The sequence below is a fragment of the Coptis chinensis genome, chromosome 9, assembly GCF_015680905.1.
Source record: "Coptis chinensis isolate HL-2020 chromosome 9, ASM1568090v1, whole genome shotgun sequence".
Classification (NCBI taxonomy): Eukaryota; Viridiplantae; Streptophyta; class Magnoliopsida; order Ranunculales; family Ranunculaceae; genus Coptis; species Coptis chinensis.
The window spans coordinates 83,665,125-83,682,815 of record NC_141464.1 but is presented as its reverse complement, the minus strand read 5'-3'; the positions used below and the strand labels follow the sequence as shown (position 1 = coordinate 83,682,815).

At 35.7% G+C, this 17,691-nt stretch overlaps 1 protein-coding gene, 1 long non-coding RNA gene and 2 pseudogenes across 4 annotated transcripts; all 4 read left to right on the top strand.

The window, feature by feature from the left end:
- Window positions 1-1,155: 1,155 nt before the first annotated feature.
- On the top strand, window positions 1,156-5,377 carry LOC147478891 (DUF21 domain-containing protein At2g14520-like; annotated as a pseudogene). Its single transcript, XR_015208678.1, has 11 exons — window positions 1,156-1,630; window positions 1,712-1,788; window positions 1,862-1,945; window positions 2,233-2,346; window positions 2,476-2,562; window positions 2,843-2,983; window positions 3,109-3,196; window positions 3,527-3,583; window positions 4,464-4,585; window positions 4,753-5,037; window positions 5,141-5,377. The product of XR_015208678.1 is annotated as a DUF21 domain-containing protein At2g14520-like (transcript).
- Window positions 5,378-11,370: 5,993 nt separating this feature from the next.
- Window positions 11,371-12,998, top strand: LOC147478890 (uncharacterized). Its single transcript, XR_015208028.1, has 6 exons — window positions 11,371-11,502; window positions 11,584-11,681; window positions 11,824-11,883; window positions 12,019-12,087; window positions 12,258-12,311; window positions 12,626-12,998. It is a non-coding gene; the product is annotated as an uncharacterized LOC147478890 (long non-coding RNA).
- A 208-nt stretch (window positions 12,999-13,206) lies between these two features.
- On the top strand, window positions 13,207-14,522 carry LOC147478889 (acetylajmalan esterase pseudogene; annotated as a pseudogene). The gene is made up of 3 exons (XR_015209892.1): window positions 13,207-13,652; window positions 14,170-14,424; window positions 14,518-14,522. The product of XR_015209892.1 is annotated as an acetylajmalan esterase pseudogene (transcript).
- A 31-nt stretch (window positions 14,523-14,553) lies between these two features.
- LOC147478888 (GDSL esterase/lipase At5g03980-like) lies at window positions 14,554-15,538 on the top strand. Its single transcript, XM_086583139.1, has 3 exons — window positions 14,554-14,670; window positions 14,803-15,057; window positions 15,148-15,538. Exons 1-3 carry the CDS (start codon window positions 14,554-14,556, stop codon window positions 15,169-15,171), a joined length of 396 nt encoding a protein of 131 aa, XP_086439265.1. The 3' UTR covers window positions 15,172-15,538.
- Window positions 15,539-17,691: the final 2,153 nt, after the last annotated feature.

The window sequence follows — 17,691 nt, the reverse complement described above, 5'->3', positions numbered from 1 at the left end:
GCGTTTATCTATCTAACAAAACAACTGTGGAACCCAAAGGGTTCCATCCGTGATTACAAATCTTTCTCAAAAATTATGATATGGCCAGATCCAATATATTCCGGGCTATAAATTGTTTACTCTCATTGTGTGATCCACTCAATCACACTTCATAATAAACTCAATTGTAGTGGGTCGTGTGTTTTCTTATTCAACAATAGTTCTTGGACTATGGGTTGGGTTTTAAGTCACAACAAACAATGGACCAATTCGCGGCACCTACTAGGCTTTTTGGTGTATGGTTAGGGATGTCCAAACGGGTACCGACCAGGTTGAACCCGATTTTTCGGTTTTGAGCGGTATCGGTTATCCAAATTCGGACTAGTTTTTAGCGGGTCGAAGTTCGAGTCGGGTATTTTTGTTGAGAAGTGTGACCAAACCCTATATTTTGGATACCCATCGAGTTCGGGTTTCGGGTATGATAAAGCCCGGTAAAATTAAATAAATAAATAAGACAATAAGAAATTTTATTTGAAATATATATCTATATTTTATTCTTTTTTTGACTATCTATATCCCTATGTATAGGGGTATTATGTCGCGTACCGTAAACGTGTACGAGTGTCTCGGGGTAGCGCATACCCTAATATTTTATGATATGGCGCGTGCATATGACGACGTGACACATTCACACATCCATTGCTTATTTATTTGATTTTTTTTCGATAATCACATCCATTGCTTATGTGTGTGTTCTAATTTCTAAACACATCCAACTAACAGAGTTCCTTTTTATATGGGGCCACCACAGAAGGACAAAGAACTATGGCCACTTGGTGGGTGCGCACATGGTAGGCGGTTCAAAGACCAGAGTCATTGATTCTGTTGTAGCAGTCGACTTAATGATAAGGACTATAACCAACAAGACCGGTTTCTCTATAACCAGGTACAGAAATTGATCTTTGTACCACACACACATCTCGTATCTTATTGCACACACATATTTCGGAATGCACACACAGGCATCGAGGCACACATATATTTTAGATTCGGATCAACGGCGAGATAACACGGTTACAGAAATGATCTCTATACTCGGTTGTAGAGATCTCGACTCCATAACCAAAGTACTTTATTTGAACCCACACATGACACATACTACTTTGCAAGTGACCGTCGAGTGCCCGTTAATATTACCGTCTAATTCACTTGCGGCAAAACCCCACCAACAATGTCTCACTCTGTTTCTCTCTCCAATCTTTTTTGTATACAAAATCCCCGTTACAACATTCGTGTCACCTTTATAACCAGTCGGCCTTCGATCACGACAACTGTCGTGACGCAATTGTTTCTATCTCTCTTTATCCATTTCCCCACACATATAATAATAATAATAATAACAACAACAACAGAAAATTCCCACGCATAAAAACTGACATCATTCTGAAGTTGTTCAAGTTGATTCTGAAGTGAATGACGATTGAGCATCGATGTTGCGAGACGGGATTTTTCATATACATAGTAGTGATCGTTTTTCTGGTGATGTTCGCGGGTATGATGTCTGGACTCACTTTAGGCCTCATGTCGTTAAGTATAGTTGATCTTGAAGTCCTTGCCAAATCGGGCACTCCCAAGGACCGGAAACACGCTGGTTCGTACTATCGATCTCAATTTAATACTCGTTACTTCTAACTATCTCACCTAATTAATGGGTGGCCTTTTTTCCTTTCAGAGAAAATATTGCCGGTGGTCAGACAGCAGCATTTATTGCTATGCACTTTACTTATCTACAATGCTGCAGCCATGGAGGTCAATTTATTTTAAATAATGTTTTCAATTTGTTAATTGGTATCTGAAATCATTGCTATTTTTGTTTCTTCAGGCCCTCCCCATTTTTCTTGATGGTCTCATTACTGCTTGGGGTGCAATACTGATTTCAGTCACCTTGATACTCTTGTTCGGTGAGGTGAGCTAGAAATAAATATATATACTGATAAGAAGTAGCACCCATTTATGTATTAACAATTCAACGTGTTATTTGGAAGATCTTATTGAGTTCATGCTGATTGATGGACTGAAAGATCTATTATGTAACTTTTTATTTTCCTCTTCTTAAGTACCACCCACCTTGGGAGACATACAGTTTACGATCTGGAGGTTGAATTGAGTTATATATTTATTGATTTTTAAATTTTGCCATGAGCCCATGATTGAATTGCTTAGTTGACTTCAATGGACTGTCTGCACTCGTAGATCATACCACAATCAGTTTGTTCCCGACACGGTTTGGCAATTGGTGCGGCAGTGGCTCCACTTGTACGTGTACTTGTTTGGATCTGCTTTCCTGTTGCATATCCTATAAGCAAGGTGAATTGTTTATGTTTCTTATTCTCTCTAATTCTTCTATTCTTTACCCAAAAATTCTGTGCATTATACACTGTTTTCTCTCTCAGAACATTGTGTTCGTGAAAATCAATTTTTTATGTTATATTTCAGCTATTAGACTTTACATTGGGAGACAGGCATGTAGCTCTTTTCCGTAGAGCTGAATTGAAAACACTTGTGGATTTTCATGGAAATGAGGTGAGTGTGCTGTTTTAATCATTTAATTTTTCACGACCAGTCTGCCAGAGTTTATCTTGTGAATCCTTAAGAGCACCATTGTTCTGGTTAGTGATGCAGAATAGGAAATTTACGACTTTGTAATATTCTTGTTTTTGATACGTGCTATTTTTGTTGTTTTAACTGGTCATGAAAACTCTTACTTAGCTGTCTTTATCTCTTACATTATAGTTTTACCACACTCATTAGCCATTTTCCTTTTGTACAATATACTGATATTCATCCTTGGTCTTGTAAACAGGCTGGAAAAGGCGGAGAACTGACTCATGATGAAACAACTATCATTGCAGGAGCACTTGAGCTCTCAGAAAAAACAGCTGGTGATGCCATGACTCCTATTTCTGATACTTTTTGCAATTGATATCAATGCCAAACTTGACAGGTATGTAAAATGTTTAAAGGGTAAACCAACTATTTATATGCTCGTTTCTTGTTATAATTAAGAATAGTGTATTAGTATCTGTTTTCATCCTGTCTTTATGCAAATAATAGTTTTGAATCATCCAGGGATTTGATGAAGCTGATTTTGGAGAAAGGGCATAGCAGAGTTCCTGTTTACTATGAGCAACCTACAAACATAATTGGGCTTGTTCTTGTAAGTTACATTCTTATCATAATTGCTATTGATGTGAAATGAGTCGTTTCTTTATTTTTGTTTAGAATATGTGGACCTCTTTGAAGTGGTTAATCATATGCCAAATTGGGAGGGGCTTATAATTTTACCAATAGGAAGAAAAAGGGTTTGAGTTAAACATATATTTACTGACATCCCTTTTAAGTCGATATCTTTTTATTTTGGAAGGTATACAAAATAGAAAAAATTCGAATTAAGATTGGTCCATTACAACTTTAGAGTTTAAGTAGGCAAAATGACTTGTTTAAATTAGTATGCCATGCTCTCAACTAATTTGTCTTTGAATTGTAGGTGAAGAATTTATTAACAATTCATCCTGCAGATGAGATACCTGTCAAGAATGTCACCGTCAGCTTGGGATTCCAAGGTAATTATATCTGTAGGGTAATCCACTTACAACTTTTGTGATCGACTCAGAGATGATTTGAAAAGATAAACAGCCTCTAGTCAAACACTTTAACTGTTTAATATACTATTATTAAACACTTTAACAGGACCTTCTTTGTACTCTATATAAGTATAATAAGTTAACAACCAGTCATTATCAAAAGCACATTAAAAGGTTTTCCTGGCACTAAAAAGTACAAAGAACACTTGCAAAGACTATGTTGATTTGTTCATTTAGGCAAGCAGCCAGCCTTTTAAAGGGCTCCACTGCAGGAATTGCATTTTTCCCCACCATGGGACTCGCCTTGAATTGCTTCTGAACCTGTTATTGCTGCTTCAGTTGGGTCTGTTGGACGCCAACTGTAAACCTTTTCCATCCTGACTTTATAATTAGTAATTTATGTAGTCACAGTAATATAAGAACTAAATAAAAGGTAGTGTCCCATGCCTTCTAAAGCTAAGATATTTAAGCAAACTAATTATGCATTAACACTAATATAGTGATATAGACACCCCAAACCATTTTATTCATAATCTCAAACTGGTAGCATTAGGTATTACTACTGTCTGTTTGGTCTTACATTTGTCCTGAGGATATTCACTCCATTGTGTACCGCAGTGAAATGGAATCTCTTATTTTTGCCTCAATTACAGACTCAGTCTGAACTCTGAATTGGCATTAAGTTCCATTTTGTGGCGACAATGACCAAAGGAGATTAAGATTTATTACCCAGTTGAAACAATGGTATTTGATTTTGGAATAGTGGAATGATTATACATTTATTTGTGCTTACGTTTTCAATAACATTTCAACTGATCTGTCTATGTATGTACCCAGGAGTTCCAGAGAAGCGCCCTTGTTTGTAAGGAAATCTTGAGCGAGTTCCAGAAAGGTCACAATCACATGGCTGTGGTCATAAGGCGTCATGACATGACATTGGAGCAACCATCCAGCAAGCTCTCGAGGTGCTGGTAAGTGCTGACTTTGATGCTTAGTAATTTTATTGGTTTCCTTCAGTTTCCGTCTATTTTTGTCATTTTGTGGTATTTATATGGTAAGTTGTGGTTTTATGTTCGTATCTGTAGCAAAAGCATAAATTGCGTGTTGTTTCCCTCTTCTGACTTTTTATTGGGTCGTTCTCTGCAAAAGGCGTGAAGGTGGACATTGATAGTGAAAAGCTGCCAAGAGATAAAAGCATAAAGATGAGACCACTCCAGGGGTTGGAAAAGTTTTCCCAACAAACGGTATCAATTCTCAAAGGAGCACATCATGGACGAGGAGCAAAAAGTGGGCTAGAGGCGTTGATGCAGATGTCCTGCAAATGGATGAGAACCCACTGCAAAAAGCTTCGATGAGGAAGAGGGAAGCTGTTGGCATCATAACTATGGAAGATGTTATTGAAAGGCTATTACAGGTGCAGCACGCATTTTATTACCTACTACCATTTTCTTTCCAATTTTTCTCAATAGTTTCCCATTCGTGATTGTAACTCTGGATATTAAATTTTTTAGGTGTAGGAGGAGATCTTTGATGAGACGGATCATCACGATGAGAATTCCTAGCAAATATTATTCTGGCGCTGTGTGTACTAATTATTAGCAATGAACATTAAGAATCTACTTTTGAGTGGTTTGTATGCACAGAACTGGAACAGTTGGAGGAGAAGTAGGATAAGTAACTAGGCTTTGTAATTGATTATGTATGACAGTCAGGTGAAAAAACAGACAATTTGCATTTGACTAGGAAAAAGCAAAGGACTGAATGATAAATGTGATAAATAGAAGTGGAACACTACACCACCAACCTGAGATGGAGGTATTTTTGTTTTATTTCTCGCTAATCCAACCTGAGATGGAGTTACTGGATGCTTTTGTGAAGTTGTAATTGATTATTATGTATTAATCCAGTAATTCAGAGAGAGATTGTATGGGGTGAATAAGCATGTGAAAATATATTAGCAACGGAGAACCGCTTGGGCCAAAATGTAGGTTGGTTACGGTCATATCCTCTTCTCCAATCTCCCCACTCACACTGCCAAAACCCATATCTCCGCCCCAGCCCCAGCCCCAGTTATTCTAGTAAGTTTGACGTTCTGTATAAAAGTCGCCGTGTATAGTATGTGTGTGTTAGATGCACGTGGCGAGTGTGCGACACTGACGAGCGACTCCTTGCAAACATGAAACATCAATTAATGGTGACCGTCTATTTTAGTCTTTCAAAACTAGATTTTGGATCCGGGCATACTCCGGGATCTATTAAATATTTTGTGTACTGAAAAGGCTTTTACAAAATGTTTCACACAAATTTTCGAATCATAATACATTTTTATTGAAAATAAATTGAAATACGTCAATGAGCAGGGATTATAGCATCTTCACTTTGTGGTTTAAAATATTAATCCGTAATTTTCAAATAGAATTATCTTAAACTCAATCTAGTTTGTATAATAGTTTTCTTAGATTTATGGTGATTTAACAAAAATTTTTTGAATTAGAATATATTTTTTATTGAAAATAAACCTAAAATACGTTAATGAAAGGCAACATGGTGTACAAGTACTTGAAAACTAAGGATCAAATTGAGATGCTTCTTCACTTTGTGGTTTAAGATATTAATCAGAATTTTTCAAATGAAATTATCTTAAACTCGAGACCTAAATTGTGATAATAGTTTTATTAAATTTATAATTGATTTAACGTAACCGCTCACCGCCAGCTCTTGTCTTAATGTGTCATAAATCACTAACCACATATTGATTGTTTCCATATCCCATGAAATCTGGCTACCCCACTTAAAAAGATTTATCATATGGATGTGTCTTCTTAACGGTGTGGATTATATTAAATTATTCTAAAAATACAAGAACTATGCATAGCTATGAGATATTTAAAATTATATTAATTATTCATTTAAATTTCTTGCACCACTCTCATAAAAGAGCAAACTTTGATAAAACTCATCGGGATTTATTTTTATTGTTAGGTTTAACAATAGAAGCCCGATTGGGTTTTGCGATAATGCCTTATCATGACGTAAGATAATATTATTAGTTTATCAATAGCTAGCATATTCTCAATCACAATAAAAGCACTACATAAACACTACTTAATTATATTTCTCATTTACATTTATTCCCTTACATATAATAAATACAAATATGTTTTAGTATATTTGGCCAATTCATTTGTATCAAATTTTCGATTTTCCATTAATTATTTTGAGGTTAGTTTAATGTGTAGACGTTGCATCCAAGCCAAATTCTCATTAATTATTATTTTAAGTTAGTTCAATGCACAGATCAAATTCCGATTTCAATTATTATTTTAGGTTAGTTTAAGACAATTACATCTACTTTATAATTTTCCTGTTAGTTCATTAGGTTAATTCAAGAGTTGCATCCAGCTTTCATGTTTCGTTAATTAAGATTTGAGATTTATTCATCGATTTGCATCCGTGTTTTAATTTTCTATTAATTACTTTCGAGGTTAGTTCAATACATCTCGCATCCAATTGGGATTTATCATTAATTGTTTTTCTGTGTTAGTTCGATACTTACAATTTCTATACACAGATACACGTAGATCTGCTTTTATAAACTCGCCATGTTTGGTTCCATTATCGTGAATTACTCATGTTATAAGGTTTAAAAGCGACATTTATGCTTTGAGGTCACATGCGCTTACATCCCACTTCCGATTTCGCTTAACTATTTTCGAGGTTATTTCAATGTATTTGCATCCACTTTTTGATTTCCGTTAGTTAATCTCGATTTTATTTTAGTTTAATGCAGCTTGCATCCGTTTGGTTTTCCGTTAATTATTCTTTATGTTATTAATGCAAATGCATCCACTTCCGATTTTATGTTAATTGTTCTTTGAGGTTTTCTCTAACGATTTGCATCTGCTCGATTGTTAATTAGTTTAGTTCAATACGCTTACATCAAATTTATTTCTCAAGCATTATTTATTTATATTAGTTTAAATATAATTTCATCAATTTTTTCAATATTTCGCACTATTCTTAAGATACTATCAGATTGGATCCGCCAATTTTTCCGTTAATAACTTCTTTGGGTTACTCAATACATCCGGTGATTTAGTTTCGATTATTTATGCTGAGGTTAGTTCAATGCAATTATATCCATTTTGATTTCCGCTAATTATTATTTCGAATTATTTCAATGCATTTAGAGTAGATTGGATTCTTTCGGGGACCATGCAAAGACATTGTCGACATTTTCCAAGTTTGAAGTAATAACATGATTATGTCAAAGAGATGTTATATTAGGTTACCTAAAAAAAAAGGTGTATATTAGGTTACCAAAAAAAAAAAAAAAAAAAACTAATGTATTTTAAGTTACCAAAAGAAAAAAAATTGATGTATATTAAGTTACCAAAAAAAAAAAAAAAAACTGATGTACATTAGGCTACCAAAAAAAAAAAAAACTAATGGCTTCAGCGATTTGCAGTGACGTTTATCGACACTCCCCTTCCGTCAGGGTGGTTTAGGTATTTATTGTGCCACTGATGTCTCTACATTTGGTTTTGTGGCATCCCGTTTTTAGATTGCTGAGCTTCAGAACCACATTCTTAGGAGTTGTGGTCCAGTGCCTTTGGATGAGATTCTTGATGTTGCTAGCAATGCATTGAGTCTCTGCCTACCCGATTTTTACCATAATTCTCTGGTTGTGAATGCAACCGTCCCCTTAAAAACACAACATGTTTTGGCGGAAGTGTTCTACGGTAGGATTGTTGCTGGTCTGGAGAGGGAGTTTGATTTATCTTCTCGACAAAAGGCAGTCATGGCATGCATGCAGTCAGAACACGTAAAGACTTTTCAACTTGCTATTTAAATGGAGGGACTTGTACAACGTATGTCGCCGGTAGAGTATCGTTCTATTCTCTAGTACCGTCTCATGATTCCTTTGTACCCTGAGAGTGGTTTATGCCTTGTTTGCAAAAAAGAGTAGATTGGATGCTTTCGTTGACCATGTAGCACATTGTCGACATTTTTCAGGCTTTAAATACCCACATGATTATGTCAGAGACATTTTATATTAGATTACCAAAAAAAATGGTTTATATTAGGTTACCAAAAAAAAAATTGTGTATATTATGTTACAAAAAAAAAAAAAAACCCTGAGGTCTTCGGCAAGTTGCAGTAGCATTTATTGACACTCCCATTGCGTTTGGGTGGTTTAGGTATTAATTTTACAACTATTGTCTCTTCAGTTGCTTTTGTGGCATCCCATTTTTTGACTTTTGAGCTTCAAAACCACATTCGTAGGAGTTGTGGTCTAGTTCCTTTAGATGAGATTTTTGATGTTGCTAGTAGTGCATTGAGTCTCTGCCTACCCGATTTTGATGTCAATTCTCTGGTTGTGAATGCAACCGTCCCCTCAAAACCAAAACATGTTTTGGCGGAAGCGTTTGACGGTAGGATTGTCGCTGGTCTTAAGAGGGAGTTTGATTTATCTTCTCGTCAAAAGGTAGTCATGGGATGCCTACAGTCGGATCACGTAAAGATTTTTCAACTTGCTATTTAAATGGAGGGACTTGTACAGCGTATGTCGCCGGTGGAGTATCATTCTATTCTCCGATACCCTCTCATGATTCCTTTCTACCCTGAAGGTGGTTTATGCCCTGTTTGCAAAAAAGAGTAGATTGAATGCTTTTGGGGACCATGTAGCACATTGTCAACATTTTCCAGGTTTCAAATATCTACATGATTATGTCAGAGACATTTTATATTAGGTTACCCAAAAAAATGGTATGTTACTAAAAAAAAATAAAAAATTGTATATATTATGTTACCAAAAAAATAAAAAAAAATAAAAATGATGCCTTCGGCAATTTGCAATCGTGTTTATCGACACTCCCATTACGTCTGGGTGGTTTATGTCTTTATTGTGCCACTGATGTCTCTACATTTGCTTTTGTGGAATCCCATTTGTAGACTTCTGAGCTTCAGAACCACATTCTTAGGAGTTGTGGTGCAGTCCGTTTGGATGAGATTCTTTATGTTGCTTGTCGTGCATTGATTCTCTGCCTAAACGATTTGGTCCATAATTCTCTGGTTGTAAATGCTATTGTCCCCTCCAAACTACAACACGTTTCGGCGGAAGCGTTCTACGGTAGGATTGTTGTTGGTCTCGAGAGGGAGTTTGATTTATCTGCTCTTCAAAAGGCAGTCATGGGATTTTTACAGTCGGAACACATAAAGGATTTTCTACTTACTATTCCGATGGAGGAACTTGGACAGCGTATGCCGCCAGTGGAGTATCATTCTATTCTCCGGTACCGTCTCCTAATTCCTTTGTACTCTGACGGTGGTTTATACCCTGTTTGCAAAAAGAGTAGATTGGATGCTTTCGGGGACCGTGCAACACATTGTCGATATTTTTCAGGTTTCGAATACCGACAAGATTATGTCAGAGATATTTTATATTAGGTTATAAAAAAAAATGGTGTATACTAGGTTCCAAAAAAAAAAAAAAAAATAGATTTATATAAGTTTACCAAAAAAAAAAACAAACCGTTGTATATTAGGTTAAAAAAAAAAAAAACTGATGTATATTAGGTTATCTAAAAAAAAAACTGGTGTATATTAGGTTACCAAAAAAAAAAAAAAAAACTGATTTATATAAGGTTTCAAAAAAAAAAAAATGGTGTATATTAGTTTACGATAAAAAAAAAGAAAAAAAAAACTGATTTACATTAGGTGTACACTAGGTTACCAAAAAAAAAAAAAAACTGATGTATATTAGGGGTTACCAAAAAAAATAACTGATGTAGATTAGGGTACCAAAAAAAAATGTGTATATTATGTAACAAAAAAAAAAACTAATGTATATTAGGATACCAAAAATAAAATGATGGTTTCGGTGATTTGCAGTGGCGTTTATTGACACTCCCATTACGTCTGGGTGGTTTAGGTATTCATTGTGACACTGATGTCTCTACATTTGCTTTTGTGGCATCCCGTGTTTAGACTTCTGAGATTCTGAACCACTTTCCTAGAAGTTGTGGTCTAGTGCCTAGGATTATTGATGTTGCTAGCAATGCATTGCGTCTCTGCCTACTAGATTTTGACCTCAATTATCTGGTTGTGAATGTTATTGTCCCTTCAAAACCACAACAGGCCTTGGCGGAAGCGTTCCACAGTAGGATTGTTGCTTGTCTCGAGAGGGAGTTTGATTTATTTGCCCATCAAAAGGCAGTCTTGGGATACTTCCTGTCGGAACACGTAAAAGATTTTCTACTTGCTATCCCGATTGGGGAACTTGGACAGCGTATGTCGCCGGTGGAGTATCGTTCTATTCTCCGGTACCGGCCCATGATTCCTTTGTACTTTAATGGTGGTTTATGCCTTGTTTTCAAAAAGAGTAGATTGGATTCTTTGGGGGACCATGCAATACATTGTCGACATTTTCCAAGTTTCAAATACCGACATGATTATGTCAGAGACATTTTAAATTAGGTTACCAAAAAAAAAAAAGGTGTATATTAGGTTACGTAAAAAAAAAAAAATTGTATTTTAAATTATCAAAAAAAAAAATAACAAATGTATATTAGTTTACCAAAAAAAACAAAACAAAAAACTTGATATACATTAGGCCACATTTGTTGGTAAAATACCTATGGTATGTGTGACATTATGACCTGTGGTCCAAGCGAAGGGGGAGTTCCATTGAACAAGTGTCCACCCCCATGTCTGCTTTAAGGAGTGTACCTGCTATCAGTTTGACCAATGATCTTTTAAATACATAGTTGGTGCCTCTCCCTATAAGTTCGGTCTTTCGGAGCAATTGTTTCTCATCAATTACTAGAGTCGAGATTGCTGAATTGGAAAGTAATGTCTGACTAACATGTCCTCAATTGTAAGATAATTTACACATCTCGCGCGTGCTTATATTATCAAACTGGATTTTTTTTTATACACTTTCTGGGATATATCGCAGGAGCTTGGGATGCCGTGGTTACCTGTTTCTTCCTGGACACAGCACACAACATTGTAGAATACATTGAAATCATATCAAGAATTCTCAAGGATGGTGGTGTAAGTATTATTCTGTTGGAAGATTAACAAGTCCTGTCTTGCTATATGCATGCTGTTCCCTTGGTTAAGAAATTACCTTGTGTGTATAATTCTGAAGACGTCTATTTGACTTGATATTCTCTCTGTCTTGTATGTAATATAGGTGTGGATAAACTTGGGACCCTTACTTTATCACTTTGCGGATGCATATGGAACGGAAGATGTAATTCTCTCTCTCTCTTCCCGGTAACATATATATGCACACACTCATTGAAAGACCTCTTACCAGACATGCACAAACTCATTGAACGATGGTTTGGTTTTAGTGGCTAAGTTTTTTTCTGGTTTCTTGGCTCAGGAGATGTCCATTGAACTTAGTTTGGAAGATGTGATGAAAGTGGCTTTCGACTATGGATTTCATTTGGAGGTACCATAATGTAAATTCTTGTTTTTTAGCTAGTCAGAAACTATATATAAGTATATAACCTTTTGGAGGTACCATAATGTAAATTCTTGTTTTTTAGCTAGTCAGAAACTATATATAAGTATATAACCTTGCTGAAATGCTGACTGTGTTCTACTAATTTCCTGTGACAGCATGAGAAGATAGTTGAGACAACTTACACTGCAAATCCTCAGGCTATGATGCAAGTAAGGCTGTTTATATATGTGTGCTTGTTTAGAAAGGGTTGTGTAGGAAGCATGCTTTTGTATTCATAATGGTTCAATCAGATTTATTTAACCTGCACAAACCGCATCTAGCAGCCTTGTTGGCTCATTTTGCATTTTACTTACTTTTTGTGCTTTAGATATGACTGATAGTTTACCTAAAAAAATTCAGGCTCCATGTGGAATCTTCTAGTCTCCTCACAGAATTCATTTTTCCCAAACATTTCTTCAGACTGTCTAACCAAGAATGTTTAATAGCTAAAGGACCTTGTGCAATTCTCTTCTATGTATTGCAGAATCGATATAATGCTGCTTTTTGGACAATGACGAAGAAGGGAATGCAGTAAGTTCTTCGAAGCTGTGCTACAGGATTGCCGTCTTTTATTCTGCCCCATTTACTTATCAACACAAGGAAGCCGTGTTTCTTGGTTTGATACTCGAGAATCAGGAGTTGCTAAATGGGTTAAAATGCTTTGTAATCGTGATATATCAGTGCCATTTTACCATCGGCTTTTCAGTTTTCATTTTTTTCCTTTGTATAAAACTCCTCAAGAATAGTTACAATTGGATCTGTGGTGGTCATTAATTTGTAGACTGGTTCATAAATGTTGGTTACTTCTCTATTATTCTGTACTCATCAATAAAATTATAATGGATTAGGACTCTTAATTTTTATCGCCGTATTTTACTTCTAACTTTACTATTACGGAGTACTTTTGTAAAACTGGACATTACATATTTACATTTAGAGTCGTGGAGATGAAAAACAGTCACAAAATTGAAAATTGGTCTATCACGTTGGACCCAAAAGTCCAAATTATCTACTTGGAATATTCCACTCGACCACTCCAAGTAGAAGTTTTAAATCCTAATTGTCATCTAGAGAGAATTCGAGCATCATCAGGACAACGAGTTTTAATGAGTGTATAATCCTGTTAAAACTAGGACGTACACCCCTTATGTCTATATAAATACAAGCTTCACCCTCTACCGTACCAATATTAAATCTTAGTTCAATTATGGCGAAGACAAGTTTAGTTCTTTTTTTGGTTCTGTCAAGTTTTTTTATTGCCCTTCTTCAATGTGATGCACGTACCCACAGATCAAGAACACAGTCACGCCCCCTTAGACCACAACCAGAACCACAAAGATGCAAGTACGATGGGATTTTTCAGTTTGGCGACTCAATTTCAGATACTGGAAATCAGATCCTTGAGCCTGCTGGTCCACGCTCTCCTTGCGCCCACAACCCTTATGGTCAGAAACTTATTGGTGAACCCACTGGTCGATGCTCCAATGGTCGTCTTATGATTGATTTTATTGGTAAGTGTATGTTTATTTAAAATTTCCTTTTTAACATGTTGCACCCATGGTATACTCTTGGGTTTGTGAACTGCCATGCGTGGTGAGTATGTTGACTGTTGTCGTAACCTTTTCATAATCATAGTCATAAGAAAGTGGGTCTGTTTTTTAATTACGAGCCTAGCAAAAGAATTCAAAACCGGACGTGAAAGTTAGGACAAAAAACGATACCCAGATTGAGGGGAGTCATAAGATAAAGCTACTGGGAGAATTTCTCTGTGTGCTGTTTTAAATAAATTTGGGTTTAATAGTATTTGGATGGATTGGATTAAAGGAGCTCTCACAAACATCAACGTCTCTATTCTTTGGAGGCTTTTGGTACACGAAACTCCCAAGAATACTGTCACCCATAACTGAACTACCACAAGATGGATTTCCCTAAGACACTTATTAATCGTTTGTTGATATATCATTGGGTACCTTATATTGTAGATACAGTTTAGTCATTATCGTGTGTATTAATTTGATGATTTTGCAGCACAAGCACTTGGTTTACCTACTCCGAAGCCGTACCTGGAACTTGGTTTACCTACTCCGAATCCGTACCTGGAACCTGGTGAACCTGCTGTTTCATTCAATCATGGAGTGAATTTTGCCGTAGCAGGATCAACAGCACTTAACACTTCAGTCTTGCTTCAGAACGGAATTCTTTCACCGGTCACCAATAGCTCTCTTCTTGTTCAACTGGATTGGTTCTTGGCCCATTACCAGAACCTCTGTGAGACTGCCAAAAGTAATGAGATTTATCATACTATTGAATTTTATATGAACTTTGAATACTTGTACAGTCTCATAACTAATTTATTTTTTTATTGGTTATTTGTAGATTAAGAGACATATAACATACTCAAAGGGTCTCTTCATGGTGGGCGAAACTGGAGGTAATGATTACAACTATGCCTTTTTACAAGGTAAAAGCATCGAGGATGCCACTGCTTTAGTGCCTCTTGTGGTTAACAACATCAGAGACGTTGCCAAGGTAAGATTTAGTTATATATATCAATAATATTGTTTGGAGATATATGTATTGCTGATTTACTACGTATAATTAATTTAAGCTAGCATGCAAAAGACTAACTGAAATTGCTTTGATATTGGGTGCTGGATGCAGAAACTGATTGACCTTGGAGCTACTCGATTAGTTGTTCCTGGGAATTTTCCAATTGGATGCTCACCTATGTACCTTACGCTCTTTAAAAACAACGATTCAACTTCTTACGATGACAAAGGTTGTTTGAAGGGTCTTAACACTTTTGCCAGGTATCACAATCAAGATCTACAAAATGCCTTGCAACAGTTAAGGTTAGAGTACCCTAATGTGGCAATATTGCTTCTGAATGGGTTCTTACCAATGCTCCACAACTTGGTAAGTTTATACACTGAATATGTCTGAAGCAATGTCAAGTGCTAATGAATTAATTCTAATATTAACTTCGTTTCTTTTTCTGAATTTTAGGATTTGAAACAAAGTCTATTCTAAAAGTATGTTGCGGAACTGGAGGTGACTACAACTTTAGTTTGATGAGTATGTGCGGGATGGAAGGAGTTTATGCATGTTCTGATCCAGATCAATATATAAATTGGGATGGAGTTCACTTGACAGAAAAAGCATATCAGAGTATGGCTGATTGGCTTATTAAAAGTCAAGTATTCGAGTGCATTGTTTAGGACTTCAAGTTACAAAGATTTAGTCCTTTGTTTATGGTTTTAGACAATATTTAATTTAGTGTCGTGTTAGGTTTTAAGTAGGAGCTCATAGTAGTTTGCTTCTGATTTAGGCAATGATGTTTCAACCCCTGTCTACTGATTTGTTAAGGATATTTAAGACCTTCAAATTGTTTGATCTATTTTAAGAACGTATGGTTTTACATTATTATTAGTGATTTATATGATTTACATGAATGCATTAGTAACTCTTTATGCGGTACTGGTATGAAGCTGCCAAAAGAGGTTCTTCTTTTAGCAATCTAACTTTAATATAGAACGTGGTCATGAAGTCAAATTTAAAGTAACCAACATGATTTACAAGACTGGTATCCTCGGAAATATGTGGATATTTCGAACTGGTAGTGAACTTACAACTTACAATTAAGCTACAACTGGACAAACTAAAGCAAATAAGTAACAACATCTCCCATGGAATAATGTACACATCATACTGTTCACTTTAAAGAATCGCCCTTGCGGCCTTGCCTGGGCTATAGAATAGTGTACCTTGTCCACTCCTGTACTGCACTTCCTTGTGAAGACTGAAGACTAAGCTAAAATTAGTTAAACCAAAAAAACAACAGAAATCATACATTTGAATGTCGATCTGAAACTCCATCTACATCGAAGAAAAGTGCGCCTGGAATGTGGGCAACCTGCAGAGTATAGAAGAGAGCGGTAGCATCACCACCATTGTTCCACAATTTTTTTTAGAAAGAAGAAAATAAAGTAATTGCAGTTACGAAGTTCAGATACTTCAAGATCGAAAATAGACCTTGCCCTAGAGATTCAACTAAAATCAAGGGAATTCCTAAACGCTTGAAGCATTGTAATAGAATATGAAATATATTGAAGTATGTGTGTGAGGGACTAATATACACAACCAATGTATATTATACACGTGTCCAGCACAACTCATCACATAATTATACCAAAACCCTAACTAGGTCGATTATATCAAGACCTCAGCCAGGTCGCTCATATCAAGACCTTAATCAAGTCGCTTATACCAAAACTTGATTCTCTCATGGATAACAAAACTTGAGAGCTTGTTGATTTGCCTCCTGGTTGCAAGACTATAGGAAACAAATGAGTTTTAAGAAGGAAGTTTAAAACCGATGGTTTAGTGGACAAGTTTAAAGCAAGGCTTGTTATCAAGGGTTTTCGACAGAGAGAGAACTTTGATTTCTTCGACACATATTCACCTGTTACAAGGATAACATCCATTAGAGTATTATTTTCTGTTGCGGCTGTTCATAATCTTGTTATTCATCAGATGGATCTTAAGACAGCTTTTCTAAATAGGGATTTGGAAGAGGAGATTTACATGGATCAGCCAATAGGTTATGTGGAACCAGGTAATGGTAAAAAGGTATGTAGATTACTTAAGTCACTTTATGGGTTGAAACAAGCACCTAAACAGTGACATGAGAAATTTGATAACTTTATCATTACCAGTGGGTTCAAGATAAATAAAAGTGACAAGTGCATTTATTAATATAAGTACTATGATGGGATATGTGTTATTATATGCTTATATGTTGATGATCTACTAATCTTTGGTTCCAATTTACATGTTGTGAAAGAAACCAAGAACCTGTTGTCTTCTAACTTTGATATGAAGGACTTAGGTGAGGCTGATGTAATGTTGGGAATCAAAATATATTACAAGATCGTCTGATGGCATACTACATTGAGAAAATGTTGAAGAAGGATCGATTGCATGGCTGTTGGTAGGGGTGCAAACGGATAGGTTGGGATGCGGATATGCAGATATCGAATCGAATCGAAATTTTATACCGATACACTACATCCGATGGAAAATGTTGAAGAATGGATATTAAAAATTTATAACTCGGATATCGGGATTGCAAATTAATTAAAATTTTATTTGCTTTAAATAATTTTGATCAATATAAAAACTGTTAAATTATTTATAGTTTTATATTATTAGTTTAATAATGGTGAATAAAAATGAATAAATTAATTATATATGAATATCGGCGGATATTATCATTGGTAGTTTGAGATATGCTACGATTGTATAATAGACCCGACATTGCCTACCCTTGTTGTTGGTACTCCTTTTGAGGTGTTAAATTATTTCGGAATAATATACTAGTAATGAATATGCAAGTATCATTGGCATTAGAGATAGCAATTGGCAGGTTAATGAGATACCTAAAGGGAACCATTGATTTGGGTATTCATTATCAGAGATATCCTACTGTTCTTGAGGGGTATACAGATGCTGACTAGAACACTCTCTCAGAAGACTCTAAGGCCACCAGTG

Coding starts and splice junctions, on each gene's coding strand:
- LOC147478888 (XM_086583139.1), top strand. CDS start 14,554: ATGGTGGGCGAAACTGGAGGTAATGATTACAACTATGCCTTTTTACAA. Junction 14,671..14,802: donor ACATCAGAGACGTTGCCAAG/GTAAGATTTAGT, acceptor TGCTGGATGCAG/AAACTGATTGACCTTGGAGC. Junction 15,058..15,147: donor TACCAATGCTCCACAACTTG/GTAAGTTTATAC, acceptor TCTGAATTTTAG/GATTTGAAACAAAGTCTATT.